General features: G+C 40.8%; 1 protein-coding gene across 1 annotated transcript; it reads right to left on the reverse strand.

The window, feature by feature from the left end:
* Positions 1 to 128: 128 nt before the first annotated feature.
* Positions 129 to 26956, reverse strand: LOC310989045 (oxysterol-binding protein-related protein 2-like). The gene is made up of 14 exons (XM_083975925.1): positions 26863 to 26956; positions 13919 to 14270; positions 11753 to 11879; positions 9941 to 10016; positions 8555 to 8689; positions 7918 to 8015; positions 7632 to 7814; positions 7333 to 7440; positions 5798 to 5887; positions 5396 to 5516; positions 4861 to 4986; positions 3888 to 4011; positions 3493 to 3583; positions 129 to 2977 (listed from the first exon to the last, which is right to left on the reverse strand). Exons 2-14 carry the CDS (start codon positions 13953 to 13955, stop codon positions 2875 to 2877), a joined length of 1419 nt encoding a protein of 472 aa, XP_083832051.1. The 5' UTR covers positions 13956 to 14270; positions 26863 to 26956; the 3' UTR covers positions 129 to 2874.
* Positions 26957 to 27835: the final 879 nt, after the last annotated feature.

Consider the following 27835-nt stretch of genomic DNA (forward strand, 5'->3'; position numbering starts at 1 on the left):
ACTGTACCAGTTTACTGGCCAAACAAGTACAAAGGGAAGACAAGTTTCATATTTATTTTACTTGAAAAAGAAAGAAAGCAACACAGTCAAGAACTGAAATTAGGATTTTATTAGTAGACATTTCCCCCTTTCATTAATCTACCAAGCTGTCCACAGTTATGGATACAACCCCGACAGTCCCCCACCTCAAAATAAAACATCTGTTACAATGTTCTCACCAACAAAAAAAAAAAAAAAAACCCAGCTTAAATACTATAAAAATAAATCAATTGCACAAAATAATATGCCATTTTGCTTGTGATTACTTCTGTGCAACACTTGTGTACACATATATAACATCAACAACCACATCATACAGTCCAAGAGATGGAGGGCAAAACTCAACAGAAGTCATTTTATTTTGTAGGAAGAACCAACACTCAAAGCAACATAAAAACCTACGTCTACAGTTTAATGACAGGCAGGCCGTTAGTCTTGTAACTGGTAGTCTGAATCAGCACAGATGAATGGAACCGTTACATATGTTTACAAGCCGCTCGGACCGTTTCACCAGATCCAGTTAATTTACAGTCTAACTATTGTTTTTCTTCTTTTTTTGTTCCTGTTTCGATCAATTTCTTACTGTTGCATTTGACCAGCAGTTGATTGCAACTTGAGTAGTGTTTGTGTGACAACATTTTGAATGACATGAACTTATTATCTGGACGTGAAAGTAACTAGATTCTGGATTTTCACTGTGAATACAAAACAGTCCGTCTTCCAACTGCTCTGGCTGGTAAATCTTAGAGATGTAACGGTAACAGTCAAATGTTGAGTGTTAAGCTGGTGAAAGATGTTCACATCAAGTCCTGACAATACGCTGTTCTGCTCTATCAAAACGTGTCAGATTTAAGTGACAGGAAACTGGAAAAGAAAGAAAAAGAAAAAACAACTCAATTCTTTCGTAAAACCTCAAACATTATAAATAAAACACATGAATAAAAAAAAGAGGAAAAAACAAGGGAATGAAGCTCAAAAAAGAATTAATATTAATAATCTGGGCACTAAACATGACATGGAAACATGGACATGACACAGAAATGTAAAGTTAAATTGATCTAAGATGTGACACGAGGCTGCCTGTAGTGCCAAGTAGTTCAACAAGTTGTAATCATTTTTATTAATCATCTGAAATATAATATATTAAGATTAACTAGGAAGGCAAAGTCGTTATTATCCGAGCTGAGGCTGTGTGTATGTGTGGGTGGGGGGGTGTAAAGCTACTGTAGAAAAACAGATGAGACATACTGTTCATGTTGCATAGAGCCGTATCATCAAATACGTCTGAGCTCCTGAATGCACAGATAAAAACACAACACATCTGAAACATCTGGACATCCAGCTGCGGGGGGGTGGGAGTGTTAACATTCAAAATAAACACGTGTGGATCCTTTTCATTAGATTTGTGGCACATTCACCATCCATTAAACAGTCTAACATGATGCATCCTGGATGACACGATGTTCAGTCTGGACCAGTGCAGACAGGTGAAGTGAGGAGTGAGTGGTGACGACTCAGCAAAGCGACAGATAAAAAGGGATTTTTATTCTTTATTTAAGTTTGGATTTATTATTTAATCTGAATAATAAAAGCATCCCACCGAGAGGAATGTTTGACAATATGTTGATATCACTTCAGCGGTTACACTTAATCAATGTCTGATAAAATGAAAGATTCACTCCTGTGTTCTCTCTGGTATCCAGCCCATAAACCTCAGATCTTACATCTTGATTTCCACCTCACGTCTGAGTGGAAACCCGCGTGTCCTGCTCAACTGGAATCAAAGAAAATACTGACAGTGTGTTTCTTTTGTAACATTAGGATGAAGCTACCGAGCAGCTGCAGTCACAGTCGTGATGTCGATGTAGCTCATTCCTGGTGTTGTACGATTCCAGATGTGGAGACACGTGGACACGGGATGTTTCTGTACATTCAGCTCCAGGACGATTTGCTTCCAGTCGAGTCGTCGTAGTCGTCACATGCTTTTTCTGGTTTTTCTGGTCCTGTCTCAAGCTGCACATTCGAGGAAACACCTCTGTCTCTGTTCCGTGTCTCACTCATTCACTCTGTTACATGAAGCTGAAGCTGAAGGTTAATGGGACAGTGGTTAAACAGTGGCGGCTAAATGCTCGAGGATATGACACAGGGACAGTAATGACACTCATGCTTCATTCGATTTCTCGACCAACAGATAAATTCTTTATCCTCTCATTCTCAGAGTATGAGGTCATTATATATATATATATATATATATATTTATATATACTATATATTTTTCTTTTTCTTTTTTTAAGGATTTGAGTCTTTAAAAGTTTCCAAAAAAGAAAAAAAAGGTCCATGATCTTCAGTCAAAGGAGCGTTCACATCCCTGATTTCCCTGTTGACTGGGTGACCGACTGTGTCCATCAATCTGTCACCGTGACGACCTTGCGCTGCTTCGCTTCATTCATGACTCTGCTGTGATTATAAAGACAGAACATTCAGATTGGACTCGTGAGTGGCGGCCCAGCTCTCTGCCCCCAGTGGGGAGGGTCAGTGGTGGGGTTATTGTGCTCTACAGGTGGTCGGGGGGCAGAGAGGTGGGAAACGTCTGCTGGTCGACAGGCGATGGGATGAAGATGATGAGAGGAAGAGTGCGGTGGATTCATGGATGATGAAGATCAAGCAGGACACAGTTTCAGAGAAGTGACGGTCTCTTTGTGTCAGTTCGAAGATGATGACGATGAAGACGACGACGGTAAAGGTTGGTTTGTGGGTTCTGAACGTTTCGCTCCAATTTGTGAGGCAGCTCACTGCAGGAGGAGGAAGAGGAGGAGGATGAAGGCTCTCCCTCTCTCAGTAAATGTCGGGCAGGTCCTGGTAGTTCCTGTTGAAGTATCCACCAGTGTAGATCCAGTCCTGCAGGCTGGTGTACGGGTTGGTGCCCGACTGGAACCACCTGAAGGTTAAACACGGGTCAAAGGTCAGACTCAGGGCGATACACCACCATTCTCAGTTTTTAGATTCTTCTCTCTTCTTATTTTTGTTTTTATTTTTTTTTCCAACTGCTTGTTACAATTCTTAAAGTCTGATTTGTGTTGTTTCACTTGTTTTTTTTGTTTGTTTTTTTAATATTTTGTATTATGTAAAACTGTCCAGATATTTCTCAGATTCTCTAGAAGAACGAGATTAAACAAAAGGTTCCAGAAACATTAGGTCTAATTTAATATGATTTTAGTTTTAATAGAAGAAGAGGAAGAAGAAAGTTGAAGAAAAAAGTTGAAGAAGATAAAAAGAGAAAAGGAAGGAGAAAAAGAAGAAGGAGAAGGGGAAGAGGAAGAAGAACAAAGGGGGGAAAAAATAAAGTTGAAGAGGAAGAAGAAAACAAAGAATAAGCGGAAGACGAAGACAAAGAAGAGGAAGAAGAAGCTGCATTCTTGTTCTTGTGCATCGTTGTGGGCAGCTGTGTCCTACCTGGTCGACCACTCCTCTTCACTCTTGGCTCTGTCCTTCCTAGCTGCTCTCTGTTTCTCCTCCAGTCTCTCCTTCTCTCTGCTGGCTTCATCTGCACAGTTGCAACCAGGCCACATAGAGTTAATTAAGTCATAAACACTCTACAGACGTCCAGCAGGGGGCAGTGTCGTCTGACTATTAAACTCTCACTGGGGCGTCAGTGACACCTTCAGGTTTCTACATTAGTTAATTATTCAACAACTGACGAGAAGCTTCAGTGAAAAGTCAAAATGACATTTGTGACTCCTCTGTTAACTTTTTATTTCTTTTTCTGAGGAGACGAGGAGAGGAAATGTTTCTGCAGGGTTGCACTGAAAGACACTTTTAACACTGATGACATTTTTAAATCTAATTACCCATGTTTCCATTCTCCATGGCTCTGATGTCAGGCCTGAAACGACAGTCGGAGGGGGCCAGCGTGGACTCCATGCCTGGCTCCAGCTCGTTCAGAGTCACCGCAAAGTTAGTGAAGTTGTACATCTGCAGGAGGAGGAGGTGGACAAGGAGGAAGACGGTGAGATTATGTTTGTAAATGTGTATGTATGTGTGTGTGTGTGTCTGTGCACATTTATCTGGAAAACATCATATCTTCCTGTTCCCTTGTCAAGAAAACGCACTGACAACAGCTTATTGATTATATTTGTGCTTTGACTGTGAAATCAGCCGATTCACTGCTGATGTGATCTTCCTCCATCTTAACATATCAATAAATAAGGAATTAATTAATCATTTATTACAGGAAGAATACTGACAAACCAGTGTAAACGTTTCTGCCCAGATCAGGTCTGAATCTGTTTCTGCTTTTTAATCACATTTTTAAAATCTTCCTTTTCATGAAAGCTTTCATTTCTGTTTGAATTTTGATTTGAATTCTACTGTTTTTTTTTTTTACTGTTTTGTTGTTTAATTTTATCTTTTTGTGAAGCAACACATGGTTAAGAAAAGTGCTCCAGAGGAGGCGGAAAAACTAAATGTTCTGTTCTTCAGTTCAGTGAAGACACGAGGTGGAGACAGTTTGAAGACATTGTATGAACACAGGGCAGAAAGACTCGTGGGTCTCTGGAGAAATTTACACAGGTAGGATTTGGACTGAACCAAGGAGAGACTCATAAATAAAACTCAGCCTGCTCAGAGTGCTGTTGGGATGAGTAAAATCTGAACCTGAATCATAAACTCTGATTCTCCACCTCTGACTCTGCACCTCCGACACAAGTTTACATCTCTTTTTTCACAGCACTTAATGGGCTGAGTGTGATGTGTGTGATTTGCCATCCTGTGTGTTTTTTGCTCTGTGCGTATGTGTGTGTGTGTGTGTGGTCATGTTTATACCGTAGCGGAGTGTGCTGGTCTGGAGTCTATCCTCCACAGCAGAGTGCTTCCTGGTACAACACACACCGTCTCCTGGACTTCGGGCATGTCGTCTGCATCATCGTTGTCGGCTCGGTGCGGCTCATCCTGTAAACAACACGTTTCACTTTGACTCCTCATGAATTCAAATACATAATTCAATACATAAATTAATCATTTATACTGTTTCTATACACAATTCTGCAGCTATTACGCTGAACTATGAATAACCAAGCAGATTACAGCTGAGGCCTGGGGGGTGGGGGGTGGGGGGGTTACCTGGATGAGACCAAACTGAAACGCTGAGGACACCCACACAAAATCAAGAGAAGAAGAAAACAAATCAATTGACACTAACCCTGAAATGTATTTAAAAACAGCCCAATTATTTTCAAAATTTGGGTGAAATAGAAGCAACACAACACTGTTATGTAGAAATCCTCATTTAAAACAAGCAGAGACAGAATTTACAGTTTCATAACAGTAAGAAAAGACACGGTTTTAGGTGCAAACTCACATTTTTATGCTTCTTGCCGTCACCTTTCTTCTCTGACTTCTTGTGGGTCTCGTAGGTCTGAGGGTCGACGCTCCACATGCACTCGGTCCACTTCCCATAGATCACACAGCGCTTCTTTTTACTGGAGACGGAGGGAGGGAGGAAGAAGGAGCCCAGGAAGAATGGGAGGAAGAGGGATGAGATGAGGAAACACGAGAGGCGAAAAGCAGGATGAAGACAAAACATGGAGAGGAAAGAGGAAGTGGTTTGAGGAAGAAAAAAATGAGTGAGGAAGAAGAGGAACAGTCAGAGAAGAGAAAACATTTGTGTGATGGAAAAACAAGGAGGTAAAAGGAAGAAGTTTGATGAAACTTCAAATTGTAGAAAATAATAACTATGGTTGATGTAGGCGTGACCTCTGACCTCTTGTCCTGGATGTATCCCTCCACTTTGTGCAGTTCTTTGCCAAACATCCCACAGGGCTTGAAATTCAACACACACTTGTCTCCAGTGCTGCGGGAGAAAAAAGAACCAGTTCATAGGAAAACTCTATGTTCAAACAATAGAAACGTTAATGTCTCTTCAGCAGGAGTGCGAGGTTTTCAGGAGGAAACCAACAGTGCACGGCTATGAAACAGGGAAAAGTAGAGCCTGTGAGCTTCACTGGATAAATAAAGGTTTTTAAAAAGCTTTAGAAAGTCGCCCTGGGTTTGTTTGAAGAGACGGGGGAGCAAACGAGCATCAGAGTAAACAGTGAGAAACATTATGACTCAGTAAGTGACGGCTCTGGAGCTTCGCTCTGCCGCATCTGAACTGAACTCCACGACTCAGGAGACAAAACACAGCACAGTTGTTTGTCGGGTCCTGATGACCTGCTGACAACCAACACCACCAACACCAGCCACTACTGCTCATCTGAGTGTGGAGAAGACCTAGTTTGTCATAGAAAGCACAAATAGCTTGATATCTTATTCATTTACATCTATCTTACAGGGCTGCACAGGATGCAAAAACACGACACGAGACAATCAAGCGCCCCCTAAAAACACAGAGGTGTTAGAAGAAACTTGCGACACGTTATTATCATAATTGAACGTAGCACAGGTTTTATCCAAAACAGTGACTGATTCAATAAACGTGTTCAGGCCACACCAAGTCTGTCATTAGTAGAAGTGAGACCTTTCCACCTGACACACATGTGTATGTGTGTATTTTCTTTTCTCTGTTTAAAGCAGATATCAGTGGAATGTTTTTGTTAATATAAGTCCTAAATAGTCCTATTTTCCGTCAGCAATCACTTACATGAAGTATTTCAGCCTAAACACGAGTCTCTCCGTCACTCTGCTCTGCTGTAACCCGAGGAGAAAATTTTCCTTGTGGGATACAAGTGTTATCCAATGAGGAGAGAGAACGGCATGAAGGGCTGTGTGTGCAGCCAAGGGATGCGCGTGAATGTGGTGACGTAGCACGAGGACCAATTGATGCCTGACAAGGGCGGGGGCTGCTAACTCATGGTGCGTTCAAAGAAACTCGTACTTTGTGTTTTTCTTTCCTGTGAAGTCATACCAGTTCGATCTGGTACGAGTTCACGGGTCGGAAGTTACGAGTGGCCGTTATAGGGAACTTTCACAGACAACAGGATGGTAAAAACACGAGCTACGGGTTACCTGGAACGCTACCAAGTCGTAGTTGTGACTTGAAGCTGTAACTTACGGTTTCAAAAGCCTGCCTTGAACGCAGCATTAGCCGAAACGGCCGTGAAGCTGATATCTGCTTTAAAATAATAGGTTCATGGTTGTTTATGCAAGAAAATAAGATTAATCAATTTTTTTTTTTTAAATATATAACTAAAAACACTATACGATCATCTGTGTGTTTGTCAGCTGTCTGTCTGTCATCCGAGTAACCACAATCCGTTTTTTCTGTTTTTGTCAGAATAAACGCTGTGTGTGACCCACCTGTGGTTGACTATCTCCACTGTGCCGTACTGCTCGATCCACAGTTTGCCTAGGATGATGTTGTGTACACAGCAGTATGGGTTGCTCCATGTGTACGCCTCGTTGTGCCTGGAGGGCCGAGGGCAGGGATTGGGGGAGGAACAAAAGAGAGAGAGAGAGAGAGAGAGACGGAGAGACGGATATGGGGGATGGGGAGGAAAATAAAACAATATGAAGGAACAAGAGGACAAAAGAGGCGGCCGGCGGGACAGGAAATTATAACATGTTCATATTTTCAAATGCCTCCCTCTTAGACTCACTTGAGTAGTTCTAGTGTGATGATCCCTTTAGGCTCCGCCTCCACACTCTTGCCCCAGTACTTGAGTTTGGGGTAGATGGAGCCGTGGAAGACAAAGTCCCCGACCAGACTCTCTGCATGGAAGGCACTGATCGGGGGATGATGGGATACCTGCTCCGATATGAGCCGGAAGCCCTGATCCTGTCTGTGGAAGACAGGAGGGAAAACAGATGATTAATACACTGTTAAAACCAGTGTGTGTGTGTGTGTGTGTGTGTGTGTGTGTTTGTGTGTATGTGCGTGTGTACCTGGTGAGTTCATAGGTCTCTCCCAGCAGAGGGTTGAAGGGCTTTCCAGTTCTGTCCCACTGAGACGCGACTGCTGACACAGCAAAAGCAGCTACAGCCTGAAGACACACAATCAGTGTTTCAGTGTTTGTGTGTGTTTACAGAATTAGTTTCTTCTTGACACTAATTGTTGTTAACTGAACATGTCAGAGGCGAAAATAGAAGTTATTTGTGAGGCTCCGTGGACATTGTTCAATGTACTGTATAGTGAGTTTTTTGTTTAGTTTTTTTATGCAAATAAAATAAAATGTGATTATTGAATTGTTATCATACACATTGAATTGTTGTATTGGTGAGGTGTGTGTCTGACTGTGCAACTGCATGAATGTCAAGGTGTGTTTTCATTTTTAATTTAACATAGAATGACATTAGAGCTATTCTGTTCTCTTCGATAACAATATTGTTATCTGAAATTAAAATGTGTCTGAACTTGATTGGCACTCAAAAACAACATCAAGCTTTTTCATACAAGTGTAGATTTAAAATAATAACCCATGAGTGGTGTGTGTGTGTGTGTGTGTGTGTGTGTGTGTGTGTGTGTGTGTGTGTGTGTGTGTGTGTGTGTGTGTGTGTGTGTGTGTGTGTGTGTGTGTCTGACCTGCATGCGCTCTATAGAGTCGGGCAGTGAACAGGCTCTGTTGATGAGGTAAGTGTGTTCCATGTATTCTGTTATTCTCTGCAGGAAGCTCAGAGGCTCATTGAAGACGATCGGCATTGTGATCTTGGAGAGTTCCTGAGGAGTGAAAAACGTCCGGTCTGCACTTCATCATTTATAAAAAACACATTCACAATCGCTTGAATTTCTTTACCACACTCCTTCTCCATCTGACTGAATCCAACCAATTCAACAGAAAAGTAAACTGGATGCTCTAATATGATAACAAACATTATTTAAATAGCACTTTTCTTAACAACATTACAAAGTATTTTCCAGAAAGAAAAGAATAAAACAGAATTGCTGAATAATCACAATATTACTTAAAGGTGTACAGAAAAGAAAACTGAATTTGAGCCCACTCTGGATCATAAAATTTATGTGATAACTCATCTTTCAGACGTTGTAGGCCAAACTTTGTGCAAAATTCTATTTTTGAGTAAATCCGGGATGAAAGTGTGTATTTTTTTTTTCGCATTGGATAATGGAGGCGCACGGATTATACGTCAGCCTGTACACGATTCATCAGCCACTGATATTGGATCCGTAATCCGTCATTCAAACATCTGAGACACGCACACACACACGGAGCTCGGTCTCGCCCCAAGCTTTGAATATCCCGCCCGCTCGATAACGACCAATCAAATTCGTTTTCCCTACTCGGGTAAACTCGTGTTGCAGCTCGTGACAACTCGGCGCGACCGGGCGCGACAAACAGGACAAACAGCCATTTCTGTACACCTTTAAAGGTAAACAAATCATTGTGTTTTACATAATAATTCCAACTTTTTCAACACAAGCCAGAAATGTTGTGTGTAAAAAAAAAAAGACAACTGAAGCCAGTGTGTTGAGGAAATACAATGAAATGTTTTGGTTAAGTTTTGTTCCGACAGGTGAATCATTTTGGTCTAAAATGAACTATAACCTGGAACAAACAAAGGGCTTGGATGGGTTTGAACCTTTGAAGGTTAGGATGGACCTGCAGCTATTTTTAATTTGATATTATTTAATTATTTGCTTTGTGAGTACATTGTCTTGTAAAACAGCGGCCGATTATCTTCAATTATTATTACTAAAAAAACTTCCACTCTACCTATCTAGCCTAGTGAGCTTCAGATCTTTTAAGTATGGCCCCCCTGAATAAATACCGGTAAAGGTGATGAATGAATGAATGAATGAATGAATTATTCTTTCATCTCCTTTTCTTACAAGATTTGAGATCTTGTGTCCGCATTTAACTGTTTTTGGTCGGTCAATGGATGAAATAAACTTAGAAATCGATTTAAATAAATAAAGGTAATCATTGTTATTTGATCTGTGAGTCCTTACCAATCCGATGCATTTTTTCAGGATACTCCAGACACTGACTGTGTTTCTGGAAAACATGGGTGCAGGTAACGACTTTCTGAAATGAAAGAAAATAAGAATGAATGAAGAGCTTCACCAGTACCACACACACAAACACACACACACACTTGGTGTTTTCTGGAAAATTCAGATCTTACGCCTAAAAATCATCCAACAACTTCCTAAAACACATAAAGGTTTTTTTTTCAGAATTGTTTGTATCTAAACCAACATGTTTGCAGAGATGATGCTGATACAGGAGCTCAGACTTCTGTCGTCACCGTCTCGTTGGTCGGTACCATCAGTATCTGATCTGGTCAGAATAAAAACGAAGGTTGTACAGTAGATAAACACAGCATGTGGTCCGTCCGGTCTGTACAGGGCCGAGGATACACAGAGAGAGAGAGAGACTCTGCAAACACGCAGCTCAGAGAGAAAAAGTTCCCGCTCTGTTTGTCGTTAACTGCTGTGAGATATAAGTTTGCAGCAAAAGTCAAATGCTTTTATGTCTGAGTGAATAAAGTCAGTGACAGCCACAGAGAGGGCTTCAGCCTTCTCCTTTGAAAAGACACATTAATATTTCACAATCTAGATCAGATCACACGGCTCACAGAGTGAGAAACACATCTCTTCAAGTTTATTGCTGAAATTCGCTCTGAGAAACCAGACACTTGTGCAGAGTGTTAATCACACGTGCTCTGAAGCAGCTGTCACCCAGTCCTCATTAATGAGATCACAACTTCAGTGGATACACACTACATTAGAAATGCAGAAATAGTAAATTAAACTTTTCAGCTTGCAGCAAAGTGTTCATTTCTTTTTTTCATTGCTACAATAACAGCGTTCGGATCAGTTATGAGCATTTCCACACATGTGTAAATGCAGTATAATCTCCTAATAAACTGGGGATGGATGGTCTGGTCCAAAATGTATCAAGGTATAATATGAAGCAGAGACTGTAATGGTGTATATCACAGTAAATTCATTGATCTTAAAGTTCTTGTGTAAATGCTTCTTACGGTGCAAAGGTTTCAGAAGTATTCAAAAACATTTATTGGGCAAAACTGCACGAAAAAAGCACCTTTACATCATCGATCTATCAAAAAACCCTTTTTTCATGATGTACAATAAAATCAGGCTGCACAAGCCTCATATAACATACATGAATCCATCCATTGGCTCTACTGGAGGGCTGGAGCCAACCCCAGTTGACAGAGCGCTGGCTTGGGGTTCAACTTGGACATGTCTCTAGTCCACTGCAGGGTCGACATATACTGTAGGCTCGACACGAACAACACACACATTCACACCTGTGGGCAATTTAGAGTCTATTGTGCATGTGTTTGGCCTGTGGGAGTAAACTGCAGAACACAGAGATGAACCCATGCACGTACAGGGAGGATATGGAAACTGGGGGCAGTGCTAACCACTGCGCCGCCCTGTGTTGCTATTAACGCTGCTACTACTGCTGCACTGCTGCCTTCATGTCATTACTACTTTAGAGCTGCTCTATCAGTCACATGGAATTCACCCCGCTGTATTTTCAATACTGTTAATACCACCAACTGCTACTTATCACTATAAAAACTTATTTCATGGCTGCAGCTCACTCTTGAAATCTTAAATTCATGTTGTTTGCTCTGCCCAAGTTCATTGTGCTGTGTTCAGAAGGAGGAGGTTTTAAATAGTTTCTGGACATAATGCAGTTGTGAAAATACAAACACACACACACACACACACACACACACGCTCAGGTGTGTGCAGGTGGAATGTGGTGCAGGAATGCTGCAGCACCTGTGTTTCTTGATGCCGTTCTCCTGAGGCACTGATCCGTTGTCTTTCTGACTGCTGCCATCAAACACCAGCGCGTCTTTGAAACTGGCCTCGGACACGCCTTCGTACGACTCGTCTGAATCCAGGCCTTAGGAGACAATAAGTGACATCAAGTTATATCTCCGGTAAATCTCAGAGGAGACGAAGCAACAATCTGTGCACAAAGACCTCTTAACTCACCTGTGTATTTAAACATAACAGCTAAAAGACGCTAATAAACATCACAGAGGCATCAGATTTTACTGGCAGATGATTAGAGATCAGTGTTTGGTCCACAGCATTAGACAGTCACACACAATGCCACTCATTTGCATACTGCTTTGCATGAGGAACTTCTTGTCTGAGTCTGACTGGCATATTTACTTGATTACCTGAAACTATTTACATTGAAACTGGCACAGCACCAAGCATTGATTGATTAAAATCTCTTTCAACCACACAGTACATACATACATGAATTGTCATAGTGTAGCCATATTAATTAAAGACATCAAAGACATCCTGTTGGAGTATTTGCAATAGTTACAATGAATTTCTGTAAAATACATTCAATACACTAGTTATTGTTTAAATTTAAAGCAAAATCAATTGTAAAAAATAAAAATTATATCATGAGTGACAATTGAGAGACAATTTTTGCTATGTGTAAAACACAACACAACAATCCTAAAGGATGGAGAGAATTGGGGGGAAGAATCTAATACACAGACATACACACACTTATATGTTAGTGTGTGAATTGGTGGTAGGTGGGGGTCAGAATGTAAACACTGCAGGCTGGCGTCTCGGTGAACTCATCTCAAGGTGGGGCCTTTAACCACAGCTTAAAATAAATCAAATGTCTGATTCATGCTGAGCAAACACACCCACACAGCCATCACAGTGACGTCAAACAGGTACCAGCCAGGTGTGTGTTCCTGAGTCATTTAGACTCATTAACAGGTAAAGAGCACAATATTAAAGAGTACATTACAGCTCTCCAGGATTTGCATTAATCACATGCATTTCTAATTGGCTGATGTGTGGACATCCGAGCCTGTGTTGCAACCATAACATTAGCATTAGCATGGTGTCCCATGGGTGTCGCCTCTGACAACTATGCTCATCTAATCTCTTCACAGGAGCAGAAATATGAAACCACTAATAGACCATTAATTAAATAAAAGAGGAGGAAGACATGGTCATTAGTTCCTCAAGATACCTTCACTCCATCCTTTCGTAGTCACTGCTGGCAAAACTGGATTTTTACAAAAATCTTATCACTACTTGGCATGAGGTGTGAATTTGACCGAACACTGACAGAATTCAGGGAGCTGTTGACGCGACTGTTGTGACAGCTGACCTCTGAATTATTGAACTAATCATCAGACTGAGGCAGGTCAGGTTCCATTACACACTTTTATACAAAGCAGGCCATTTCATCAGGACTGACAGCCTCCTGCAGAACAAACAGTTCCACCATAACCCATCCCCTAATAAACATGTTAAACTGTCAAATCACAAAATTCTGTCAAAAATTAGTTTTAATTGCAGGTCTGATGTATTTGATGTGAACTGTTAACTACAATTAGTCACCCTGGTTCATTACTAGTCGTACATTAAACTGAACACTGACTTGTTGGATGAACATGTTAAAGGCTCACAGGGGAAAAACGTGTAGTTTGAAGTACCTCCATATTTCAATATAACTTTAATAAACAAACACAAATTATAGACTATTAAATATTAAAATGTAATAAAATATTGACATTGATGATGGTGCCGATGAAGCTGAGAGTGATTAAGCTTGATGATGTCCGTTGATTTTTTTAAATTTATTTTTGGCATAGAAGTTTTATTTAGGTTTTCACCTAACAACTAATGATTAATGAGCAGTGACTAATGAAATTAATGGCACCATGCCACTGATCTTTCAAAATAAATTTCTAAACCTTTCAAAATAAAAGGATTGTATTTAATTGGCTCAAACCAAACAGGGAATTTAATGATGCTAACTTGATCTTGAAAAATCTTGATCTCTATCTTGATTTTGTCTCTTAAGAGGACCAAGACGGGAAAATATGGCATACAAAGTTCACAAAAACTTCAATATATGAAAATTTTTAAAAAAATATATATTTTATTCACCTGTGACGGCGTCGTAGAACTCATCCTCATTGTTCATCTTCAAGCGTCAAAGCTGACCAGTCGTTCAGGAAAGATGTTCAATCTCTAGCACATGTTCCTTTCGGGGGGATGGCCCCTCACAGCTCCTCTGGAGGAGGGAGACCTGTCAATCAAGGTCCCTCTGCAGTGTCACCACAGCAACAGCACAATATTCATCCAATGTCCAGGGAACGTCGTAAAGAAACCTTGCACTGCTGCTGACGCTGCTGATGCTGGACAGTTTGATGACAGATGAGTGACACCAGGGGATCAGTCGGTGCAGGTGGAGTGGTTTGAGTTCGTTGACTTTGATTAATGAGGCAAATTTAGTAACCTGTAGAGAAATAAAAACACATCTTTAAATGATTAATCCAATGAAAGGATGTAAACAAACACAATGAAAAATATCTCGATTGGGTATTAGTCAACGTGTTAACTATAATACTATATCACCTATATCTGATTCTATAAACACAGCTTTGTCTGAAAAGTACTTTAAATGTTGTGTTGCTACAAAGACGCCCGGAGCAACAAATCATATTCTCAAGACATAATGGAAAATGTTTGTTTGGTACAAGACCCAACAAACAGTACATCATTAATTTAAAATTGAGCAAAAACCATTCACACTGAAATCACAAGCACAGTATCTGCACAAAGAATAATAACATGATGTTTTGTGCATATCGTGCGGCCCTTCCTGTAATCATTTCAACTATATAGCATTTCACAGTGTGAAAACCCTTTATTTCTTCATAGGACTGTTGTTGCTGTGCTGCAGGACGAGTATCATCTTGTTTCCAGTTGCAGGTGTTTCTGTTGTCAACATTTCATTCAGATGTGATACCTTCTTTAGCAGTTACCGCTGCCTTGTATTCAGTTCTTCCTCTGCCTCCTTCAGTAACAATGACACCTGTGATCACAGTAGTTCATTGGCTGTAATGGAGGCAACACAGTGTATTGGAAGCGCTCCTCCTCTTCCCTGCAGCTTAAGAGCAGCTTGGTAGATCAGATGCCTGAGTGTTATTTTAGACTCTGACTACGTCCAACTAATTTCAGTTCACACACAGAAACATCCCCTGTGGTTAGACTGAAGTCAGACTCTAAAGTGCTGAGCAGACTGTGTACATTTTCATCACAGACACTACCGTCCCTCCGCAGGCAGCAGCAGTTGCAACAGTTCAGATGGCACAAAAGTGCAGAGGCTCATTCCAAGCCGTCCTGGCTACCAAATGAAAATCTGCTTAGTGTGGCTGAGCAACAAGCTCGTCTATCATGGCCCACTGAGTGCAAACAGAGAGTTTTCTAGTCCAGTAGTTACATAATCGGGACGCCACTGTCACAGGCATTCTGGGTCTTTGTTACCTCCTGTTTGGTACATTGGCTGTTCAAAGTTTTCAGCTGCTGACCCAGAATCACCTCTGATTCTCAAAACCCCAAAATAACAAGGTGCGTTTCAACAGTTATATTTGGTTCTTCGCAAGAAAAGTCAGCACAACTAACAATCATCCTGAGATTTAACCAAATCACTACTAAGCAATATCTGTTTATGTAAAGATGGGACCGATTTGATACGATATTGGTATCAGGTCATATATTGATGTAATTCATTGGACTGGCAGCGTTGATCCAAATATATTCTGTTGTTTGTAAGTCGAGTCTGTCACATTGAAGAAGAAGAGTGAGCTAATAGCACAACAATAGGATATGGCTATGAGTGTTAGATGTTGGCCAGTGTGTTCATGTTAGCAGTTAGCATTCTTGCACTTTTATTACAAATATTCTATTGAAAACGTTTTAGTTTGATTGGCCTTCCCGAAATCAGCATCACCTTAGCATTTGGCCAAATTGGGTTTAAAATCATGTACTTTAAGTGGCTTTAACACTGTTGTATCACAGCGTTCTGCGTGGTAAAGTGATGCTAACAGGTTAACAAGATTTTCAATTGGCCACCATTCAATTTCAAACATGTATATCTATCTATCTCTCTTTCTGAATCTATCTACCAAAACAAAGTCCTCTTCATTTAACTCATTCCCAACGACACACAACAATCTCCATTAGAACCTCACATTATTTATCCACTAAACAACATTTTAATATTACTTCAATTGGCCTATTTATGTGTTGTAGAATATGGAAAGATCATTAAAAAATCAAATCATCTGAAAGTACTGATGATTTATTTCTTTTGTTTGCATAACAACACACTTTACTGGTTATCTATTTGTGGCAGAAAAAATATACACTTTCACCTAATAACAAATGATTAATAACTTGAAATGAAATTAATGGTACTGAACTGTGAAAGTGAATTAAGGAAAACTGTGAGGCCATTGAGTGGACAGACACTCGACTCGGTACAGTTGAATCTCTCACTGCTTTAATCCACACACCTCAGATCTCAGTAACACAAAAAGGAGGAAACCAAACTGGGGTTTAACACACAGCAATACAACAAATACTGACTCACATGCTCAATCACTGTTACCAGCACAAGGCTTGTTCCAAAAACACAGTAAATCTCAATTGAATGTATTAATGTCCTGTTTCCACAAGTAAACCATGTTAGATTTCATTATTTTTGCAGCATATCCTTTCAGTTCAGACCATATTTTTTCCTGACTCATGATATTTTTACATAAATGCAAAGCAGAAATCCAATAGTCTCCCTTCTTACAGCTTCTGTTGTTTACGTTTTAGGCAATAATATATTCAACGTACCTTGCATGCACATTTTTGCAAATCTAAGATAGGTTACCATCCACAGTCCACATTCCTTCACCTGCACCTGCACCATCAGAATTAAACCAGCAAATGAACCATCTTAACATACCTGCAGTGTGATTAAATCCCATAAGAAACAGCTAACTTGGACAAGTTTCACCTTTCTGAAGGTGAAATCCTGTATCTGAGGTAAAACGGTGCTCCTTCCCTCTCGGCTGCTCTCCACACAGTGGGAGCTTTTTACCTTTGCCAGACGCAGGTAACGCCTTCAGCACACAGGTGAACTTTGTCCTCAGCGTCCACGATCGATAAGGTGGACAAGATGGATAACAAGCAGGTATCCATTGTTTTAACAGTTGATATTCACTGTGCAATGAATCTTTTTTTGGGGAGGGGGGGGTTCTGCCTATGAATTTATAATGAGGTGCTTGATGTGGATTAATGAAATAGATAAATAAAGTTGTGTTTAGCTCTAACATTAACCCATTCAAACAACATTCAGAATGGATTGATTTGCAACAACAAGGTTTAATCTTATCAAATGTCAACTGTAATCAGAGTTTAGTAAAACTAGGTTTAAAAGAATAAATCCAGGTTTAAAATTAAGCCAATTACTGTTGCACCATTTCAATTTAACTCGGTTTAATAAAGCAAAATTTAAGAGTTTAATCAATAGGAACAAGTGTGCATACGTATCAACAATTAGAATTAAATAAATAAATATAAATAATCTGCAAGCTGTCAGGACCTAGTTAGTATATGAGAGAGGGGGAGGTGCCCCATAAAGCAAGGGGTGGGATGAGTCTGTCTCTCAATCTCCTTAAAGTTAACCAGAGATCGCAGTTTGAACTAAACTGACTTTAAAGTGATGTTCAAATTTAATCTTTCTTCATTTTGAGATAGTTTGGTGCAGAGTTTCAATTAGAACCAATTTAATCTGGTTTAAAGATAAAAACATGGTGAACCCCAGCCTCAAACAGAATGAGGTTGATCCCACTTAAAAAGGGAGTTGACTGTTTATCAGTCTATCAGGATATCCAGCCAAGAGATCTACTGCACACCACAAAGCCTGATATTTCCTGTGCTCTCATAATCACGTAAACGAGTACGCCCAAAATTTAAAACATCACCAAGAGCATTTTTTAACTCCAGATTGGAGGAAATGACGATCCAACTTTAAAGAGCTTTTAAAATGTGTCTCTGCTTTACTCTGAGCTTCCCCAAACTCATTTCTGCTTCTACAGGACGAGATGACGGCTTGTGAATCAAAACATGACCGAGCCTTCGACTGTGATAACTCTTATCGCACATATTTTTTGTGCATCAGTGTTGCAGGACTCAGTGTTCTATATCTGCATAATAAAACCAGAGGTCACCATGACAAATATTCACTTACACCAAATTAGGCTTATTCTTTTACTCACAAATGCTCAAAATGCTGAATATAGTGTTATCATTAGGTGACAGAATAGACTATATGTTACTATTTCATATGGGTATGTATTGAATAGGGGTGACATGCAATAAATACATTTAAATAAACATATGTGCTTCCTTTGTTGCTATGATTTCTGCTGTCCTAAAGGGAAACATTTTCCTTCATGACTGAGCTCTCAGGTGAGTCTGAGCTGAAACAGCAAACTCCCTTACTGTGTAAAAGAGGCTGAGTTATATCTGTGAACTCAGCAAACATGGCTGAAAACCTGATTTGCATGGGTTATTGCAGGCTCACCGTTTTGGTCATCGCTTTACAATCCTGCTGCCGCAGAACTACAGTATAGGATCCATTCATACCAAGAATAAAGCCACTTCAGTGAAACTTTGTTGTCAATATTAAAGATCTGAAACAGGCGTCACAAACACGCATGCGAAATTTCTCACTTAGCCTGTGACCGGAGCTGCACAACTGATCGAAATATAGTTGAAATCACAAAATTACGGCTGCCCTTAGAGCTAAACACACTGCAGCTTAAGAAAACACATGCTGTGCTATAAATTCTGAAAACAACCTGTAATCAATATTTGACAACGGTTTAATGCAATTAACCCCTGGTGGTAACCCATTATGTCATCGACGAGACAACAAGAAAATGTAGCCCTGCAGGTTCTACAGTGCAGCGTCTGCACAACCAGCTACTGTAACTCAGCTATGAGCGAGGCAGGTCACATTTTAATGAATCAATACTATGAATTGTTCATCTTGCAAAAATTTCTCCAGCATTTCTCGGTATGGCCGCCTATCCTAGTTGTAAAAGCTCTATTTATTGACGACAACTGATCATTTTCTATGTGCGATTTCTCCTTTATGCAGCTTGTAACTGATTCAACTGTGTTCACTCTAATCTCATAACACGCTGCCTCCAGCAAAGGTCCGACAGGAACGGGAGTCACTAGACGATTTCTATATGAAGCAACATGATGCATCAGGCTCCAGCAGAAAGTCCCTGAATCAGACACACACACACACACACACACACACACAACACAACACACAGCCTATTGAGAACACACACGGCGGCAAAGCTGGTGTGCAAAAGAGAAACGAAGCAGATCATAAGAAAATTCCTTCCGATTATGTGGTGAAAAAAGTATGAGACTGCTGGTCAAAGTGCAGCCCTCGGGCCACTCACGGCCTTTGAGAGATGTGAAACAGTTTCTGCTGCTTTAGGCTAAGTGTTTCTGAAGCTGAGCGGCCACACACCACATGAGGATAATTAGGTTTGTATGTTTGAAAAGAGACAGGAACCAAGATCTAAGACCTTAATCTCAATTAGCTATATTATCATAAATGATTCCTCTCTTATTATTTGTAAAAGACATGACATACAGTTTAATTAGGCTGAGGCTGTTGCATTTAAATCCATGTTGTGTCTTAACCTGTTAATCCTTTCATAACTGTACAGATAGTTACTTCACAGACAGGGGGAGAGAGAGAGGAGAGCCCCCTGATTGGCTGCAACAGACTCTCAGATCATATCACTCACTGTTTCTCAGACGCCCGTGAGCCGTTACGTAACCATGACAGACATGGCACCATGAACACACCACAGGCACACACACACCTCCATACTGGGACAGAACCTATCACAAGTAACCTCAAACTGGGGCGGACACGGAGTCAATCTGCTGTCACCGAACCTCCTCATCTATAAAACTTATTTTCTTCAATGAACAAACAAAAGATGAAAAAATGCTAAAATGATACATCACACACATCACAAGGTAACTAGATCCAGCAAAACAGTTTGAACCCAGTCAAAAAAAACATCAAAAAATATAAAAGTAACTTTAACCTAAGATTTGTTCTAATAGTGAAAACGAGGAGTTGAACCTCAGGAATAACTAGTTTATAGTAAGATGACTGTATTATTTGCATGTTAGCATTTATCTACCAAACTCCACAGGCCTCATCTGTTCATTCTGCCGCCTCTTTACAAACTAAATCGGAAAAAGAAAGAAAACCAATAATGTGATCAGTCAGAACCTCCGAGGCAAACCTACCAATGTGCCTCAGGTCCAAGCAGGTCTAATTGTCAGTGTCTCTGGTCAAAACGTCCATATAGACGAGAGCTGTTGCTGTGTGAGTCAGAGCCTGGTACTGATACACAGATACACTCACACTTATACACACTTCTTTATTGTCCTCACACACACACCTACTGTATCTCAATAGGTGGCACACCTATGACCACATGACTGCACACCATGAAACTCATACCACAAGTCAGTTTCAGATGAACGATGAGCAGAAGCTGTGAAACAGATTTTACCAACCAAAAACTATCAACAATGACAGGAATTTAATTTAGGTTATCTGAAACCAATGTCTGTGGCCTCTCAACAACTGATCCTTTTCCACTGCAGGCATTTTTCTCAAATTCAAGAAAGGGAAAAGGAGAAGGAGCTTTTGATGGTCCTGGAACCATTAAAGAATTTCTCTTTTAGAGGCCATTTAAAATCAGACAGGAGGCCACGGTGGGCCCATACAGTAGGTCACACTTAGGACACATCTGGCTGAATGTCACTGGCAAAACACCTGGAAATGGCAGCAACAAGGGTGTGACATGTCTTCACAAACTGGTCACCACTGGCATCAACACTACGACAAATGTGTCTCCACTGTCACCTCTGCAGGTCTGTTCAGCAACATTTAAACATCACACAATAGGAAACGGGGAGAAAATACCCACCATTTGGCTTTGTCAGCTTACAGCCAATGGCTTAATCACACACACACTGTTATGAATTTAATGATATCCATAGGTCTGGAGTAGAGCTGCACAATCTATCAAAACATAACAGAAGGCAATGTTGTAATTGCAGGAGATGTATTTTCTGATAAAGGTACATGTAACATTGTTACATGTCACATTGTTGTGCATTGGTAGCACTAGCCCCCCAAGCGTTAGCGCTGTGGTGCTACAGAGATGCCACGGTCTGCAGATCATGTTCTCCAGACATACAACAAGAAAAATTACATCATCATGATAAAAAAACAAATATGTGAAAATAAAAATGTTAAAATTATTGAAAATGACCAAAAAGAACTTCATCAGTTACACAACACATGCTCTACAAAAACTCACAGCACTACGAAGGGTTTCCAGCTACACTAAAAAGTGACGGACCCAGCTGGTGCGCTTTATGTTTCTTGACTTTCGGAGTTGTGAAGATGTCTACCTGTTAGTGGCGTTTGAGAATGAGGTGAATTTCGGCAATATCACATGATTCAGATACGCACCACTAGTAGCTTTGCATTAGTCATTTCTTTGCATGTGTTTTCTTAAGCTGCAGTGTGTTGAGCCCCCAGTGCCATTGTAGTTTTGAAACTGAATCACATTATCTGCCAAGATAATCACAATATGTTTTTTTGGAGTATCACCTGGACAACAGGAGACACTTGCACTTAACTTTCGTCTTGCCGACATATATCAGGTAACTTTACATTTTTCACTGTTATGTTTTCTATTAAACTTTGTGTCTGAGCCACTGATTCTGCAGAGACCGTGTTTCGTTTCATTAACTTCCACCGGCGAGCAAGGGCTTTAGGTTACAGCTGCAGGCCTGAGTCTCGGATGGAGGGAAAGGGCTTGATCTGACGCTCCCACAGAGAGAGAGAGGGAGGCAGGATGTGAATACAGCCTGAGAGGCAACGTTATGAAAAAGAGGCACAGACAGGCCACTGTGTCAGAGGGAGTCCAGCACAGAGCAGCTTTCTGCCGAGCTACTGTCTGAACACTCAATTGTGCAGAGGAGAAAACCAGGACCAAGACCAGGGGGAGAGAGGAGTTAGGAGGTTGTGCTCTGCAGAGTCAGATGCAGGTGAACTGAAAACAAAACTGCACTAATGCAAGTGGTACATTCTTCATAGAAAATCTACATTTAAATGTATCTAAATATCAAAATTTATAGTAATCACAGCCATGATAAAGAAAGATCGGGTGCTTACATAGAAATATAATTTACAAATCAGTAAAAGCTCAGATGTTCCTGTTTTCAGGATGAGAAAAAATATGTTTAAAAAAATGTAATAAGCAGGAAACTGATTCTGTGCCATAGCAATAGCCTGTAAGTAATATATAAAGTAAACAGCTCTGCTCAGTTCCTGTATATGGGGGGCACGACACGACTGAGTGGGAGTAGAAATGGAAATGCAGCACATATCACCAGATCTTTACCGAGTGAGTTTGAATGTCAATATAGCCCACAAAAGACATTTCATTAGAGTTTAACCACAAGTATGAAATCACATTCACTTGACCTCAATCACAAGACGACGAACCCTGTCAGAGTTAATATCCACTGACTGACTGCAGCGATGTGCAGGAAAGCGTGGAGCGCACAGGTCAACAACATCTGTCCTGGTCAGCGGAGAGAGGACTCGCATCAGTGGCTGCGTTAACAACGGCTCAGCAAAATGTAAAAAATAAAAGTCAAACGACGGCAGAAATCACACACTGTGCAGTCACTGCTGCAGCTGGGGAAGGTGATAAATGACCCTTTTCCAGTATCTTTTGTTTTTGTTTCACACTGAAGCAAAACATAAGCAAAAAAAACAAAAGTAAACAGCACAAACTTTAACCCTTCATCAGAGATGGTGACTGAACACTGCAGCAGATCTTCAGCCTTGAATGAAGAAACTACATGACAAAGACACACGCGCACATGGATGATATTAACATGTCAACCCCTGAATTTACATTCCTACTGATAAATAAAAACTAATAACAACTCCAAAAACAGCTTTGAGGGATGGCGTCTGAGTCAAATCCTTCGTTGTCAAATGAGACCATCCATCCATCCATCAGTTGTCCCACTTATCTGCACGCCCACGGTGTCATCAACAAATAACATGAACCTGGAGACAATCCACACAGGTTCAGAGAGAAACATGCAAACTCCAGACAGCAAAGCCGGGCAAAGGGCTCGATCCCAGAACCTTCTTGCTGTGAGACAACTATGGCCTGACTGATTTTTAGGAGTGAAAAATGCTGATAAGTCCAATCAATCGGCCGATATCCCTCATATTATTTACCTAAACAGATTTTCTGTAGTAAACTCAGTACAACCAACTAATAAAAGGTCAAAAGCCTATAATGAATAATGACACTTTTACAAGCCCCCGTCAGTCCTACAGTGTTGTGTGGAGCAAACGTATATAAAAGAGAGAACCACAAACTGAATGAAGCCAACACTAAAATTATTTTTCTCTAGTGGATCAACCAATGCAAGGACATCGTTTCTAAATTAAGCCCAGGCAGCTTGCAGTTCATCTGCAAAGTTTGAGGCACAAAAAAAGTTTATTCTTTGTCAATGCTGATACTGATATGACTGAAAGAGACTTAGATCTGACGATAAAGCAGTGCTAACCACTGCATCACTGTGCCGCCCCTCACCATGCATTGATTTCTTTTGATTTCTATAACTCGACTCTGAGCCTAATCTTCATGCAGAGGACTGCGCTTCTGCCTCTGGCCGAAGTGATGAGTCTGCCTCTTCAGGAACGCAGCGTAAACCTCCTGGGAACAAAAAAAGAAGTGTCTCATCCTGGGTGGGATTTGCTGAGCACAGTCTCACACCTACACAAACGACCGCTCAGCGTGGCATGAGTCAGCAGCACCGACACCTGCAAGGAGGCAAAACCTGTTGGGGTGACTTTTCTTTTCAGGCCAGGCAGCATCTTCCCTCGAAACTTCTTCAGCGTGTCTGTCCACCACCCTCGAACACAAACAGAGACACTCCTGTAGTAAAGTGCATATAAAAACCTGTGCACAAACACATAGTTTTGTGATCGGCATTGTTTGTGACTGGTTCAACTGTGAAAGTCTAGTTCAGCTGGATTTTTGAGTCAGTGTTTTGGTCATCTTGCTGGAGATAACCACTGTGCAGGAATGGATTTATGATCAGTAGCCGTGACAACAGATGCTATTGTTTCCACCTTGTGAATCTATGCGCGTGTTCAAGACGGCACAACTTTGGCAGGTGTTTATCAGCATCTGTGCCAGAGGACAGATTTGTGTAGCGATAACGCCACACCCCGAAAGTTACATTCACAAAAACCTTACTACACACTTGGTACAGTATGTAGCTGCAATCAAAGAGAGGGCAGAGCTTGAGGCTTGGTGTGCTCCTAAACCTATACTGTTTTAATGACTATGATGTAATGAGTACTCATGAGGAAGGAACAGCAAATTTGTGCAACTTTGATGACAAAATGATTACTAGCGTTTTTACTGAAAAGGAGAACAATACTGAGAACCATCCTTTAGCGGACTGACCTCTGTTTGCCGATTTTATCTTTGCTGTCAGTAAACAGACTTCAACATGACAACTAAAAGCAAAAACTGAACTGACCAGACACACTTCTTGCAATCCGAGTATATGGTCACCCATAATACTGATACGCAAGAAGTAACTAAGGAAGAGCACATCAGTTGCAGCCACAAAGCCTATGTAGATATCACACCACCAAACCGTAACTGAGTTCATATCTGTATGCACAAAAACACAGGTAGAGCTGCATTTACCCTTTACAACAAACCAAACGCATCAATGGCAGAGAATTAAGGAACTACGTTATGACAATGATGTCACAACCAGACTAACACAAACAGGAAAATAGTAACAGATCGTTATCATTAGGCTATTACTTATTCATTATTGGCCGGCAGCCATGATATAATGGTGCATCTGCAGCCAGCTTGCTCTAGTCCCTGCTGACCAGCGTGCACGCCCTATGACCATGAGGCAAACAACGCAGAGCAACGCAAAACAATACAAGGGCTGTACATCACACAGGCTGCTGGTTGGCTACCCGCTCTCTGTTATAAATTATACATACGGTATTGTTTCTCTGTTGCCTGGATGGTTGCCTGGACTAGTGTTAACTCAAACTTTGGCTAATCCCCAAGTGGCGACCGACACACTGCAGATATAAGATGCACAAAAGGATAACATTAACTATAGAGCTGCAAAAGTGCATGAGAAACCTATGAAAACCTGTACATTAAATACTTTATTTTGTGTTTACCAGTCATTTCAAGAACAAAAAATTACAACTTGGGTAATAAATTCTCTAATTCATGTCTCTACTTGTGTTGCATTTCTTTAGTGTGTGTTGGTCCTGCCCTTACTGCAACATCCCTGTCCACTGTGTTGAAACCCGGCTTTTAGGACATGCCTTGCAAAATCTCTTTCCTGTTCCCCTTAAACTCAACCGCAGACCTCAAAAATATATGTATTGCAGAATTGGAAAATCTTTTAAAAAGGTGTTAGTCACTACATCAACAAAGAAAAATCATCTCATCTATGCATAATTGCCTCACTCGAGGTAATCCAACAATACAATGCAGACTTCCTTTTCGAATGGAGACCATCAGCATAGCAACTAACAACGGCGGTAATCAAAGCACCTTTGGGAGGAAGACGCAAAACAAAATGACAATGGCGCAGGTTATTCTCTGGAGCTCCTAATACCCGAAAGACACAGACTGGTGTCTCATGAAATAAAATAAAAAGAATAAAATCAGAGTCTCTTTCTTTAAAAATCGGTGACAGCCTTGTAATAATTTCTACATCACTGAAAGTTTAATTTTTAGTACTGTAAAAACCAGTATTTCTAATAAATGATGCATTCACTGTCTGGTAAAGTATCTCAACCTTCAGCACCATTTCCTCACTCATTATTGCCTGCAGTTGTAATGCAATGAACCCAGTTGGTAGTCAAAACATTATCAAATTGCACAAACAACAGGATAACCCCCAATCTGGGTGTTTAAGCACTTTTTGCCCCCTGGCATGATCACTTCGAGGCCAGTTGATGCAGCAGTGCAGTAGCAGCAGAGCAGCCTCTCTCTTTGATACGTATGTCAGGGAGAGCAGATAAACAGCCTGCTGCTGTGTCAGTGCAAACCTTGGTGTCAATGACCTCCAGTGCCCCAGCGTTCAAAGACAAAGCTTTTAGTTTAGTCTCTCTCCCTGTGACTCAGATGTAAATGGGCATGGGATGGAGGCAGTGAGCCAAACAGGCAGGGGGACAGGAGATGAGACAGGAGGTGATTTTAACCTACACCTTGTCTGAGATAAGAGCTGCTGCTGTTGCTGCTGCAGGTTTACATACGTACATAAGTGCTCTATTGCATATATTTCAACCATCAGTTGTACTCCTGTTATACCAGATTACTTACTAGTGCTGTTTGCTGGCATAATGGAAAGACCCCAAACACTAGCAGCAGTTAAACATTAATGTATCAAATATGGCTCTTGAATGAGTCACTGCTTAACATCTCGCCACATAACTGTGTAAGCCAAGTGCCAATAGGAAGGACCCATCCTCAAATATGCTACCCGTCCACTCTTTGCTTGCTAACAGCAGCGCATACAGTCTAGCAGCTGGTCTAGCTTGACAAATTAAAACTTGACAGTTTTAATGAGAGCGAGGTGAGTAAACAAACATACCGGGAGCTGTTTATCCTGCAGCACAACAACAACAACAAGCTGACGGTCCCGACTCTGACAGGACGCCAGAGACGCTTTTTGACAGCCAGCAGTGATGTTAGCGGGAAGGCTAAACAAATAGGTGGCTAACTTAGCACAGCTAGCAACACAATATTCACAAAAAAAATGCAAAGCTAAACCAGCGGGGGGGAAAGACACATCAGGAGCCCGTGGACGGAGAGATAAAATGTCCCTCGTCTTACCTCGGCGGTGTGTCCGGGGAGACTGTTTTGACAAGTCCACAGAGATGAGCAGTAATTTACTGTGTAGCCTAGTAGGGTTGACACAGAAGCGGAAGTCGCTGGCAGTGGGGGCGGGATTAGATTTTTGATGGACATGCTCCGCAGCCAATCAGGTGTTACACACGGAACGCTTGACCAATGAGAAGACAGGTATCAAATAATGGCTAAAGTCGACACAAATGCAACACAACCTTCTGATTTGAAATGTTTTGTTTCGCTTTTTTTGTGCTATAAATATCTGCCAAATGACACTTGATATGATAAATTACATTATAGACTTTTAAAAGTATGATTATGATTTACTGACTTTAAAACAATGGATTTGTATAAATTATTAGTGAATATAAATCTGGTCTGGATGTAGGCTATTTCATGCTATTACTTAACAATTTTTTTTGTTTTAGTAGTGATAATGCAGGCTGTGGGGTCAACATAAAGTCAGGTGGATTGTGTAACACAGGTGGCCACTCAACAACACCACACCCTAATGGTTTCATATTCATTGTCTCTACAAGTAGCCTAGATTAACGTAACATGTTCAGAATGACTGGAATTATGTCTCTGCACTGGATGATGTGGACATTTAATGTCAGCAGTTGATGATGAGGGTGATGATGGTCAAAGAAAAGATAAACATGATTGAGAGATGAATTTATTGAGAAGGAGATATGGGGAAAAAAGAGATGATGTTGAAGAGGTTGTCATGAATCATCAGGCATATCTAATTAAACAGTTGGTGTTCATTTCAAGCCTGGTTTATGAGACATGAGCTTGGCTCGAGTATATCATCTCATCAATAATGTAGCCTCTCAGATACTGATATGTTTGATACAGCTGACTGCCTGCTAAGACAGGCATGACAAAGGCTCAGGCATATGGTCTATATATATAATAACACTCTTTGTCTTCCTGTGTGGCTTTGTGTGAGTTGATT

The sequence above is a fragment of the Trachurus trachurus genome, assembly GCF_905171665.1.
Source record: "Trachurus trachurus genome assembly, chromosome: 7".
Taxonomy (NCBI): domain Eukaryota; kingdom Metazoa; phylum Chordata; class Actinopteri; order Carangiformes; family Carangidae; genus Trachurus; species Trachurus trachurus.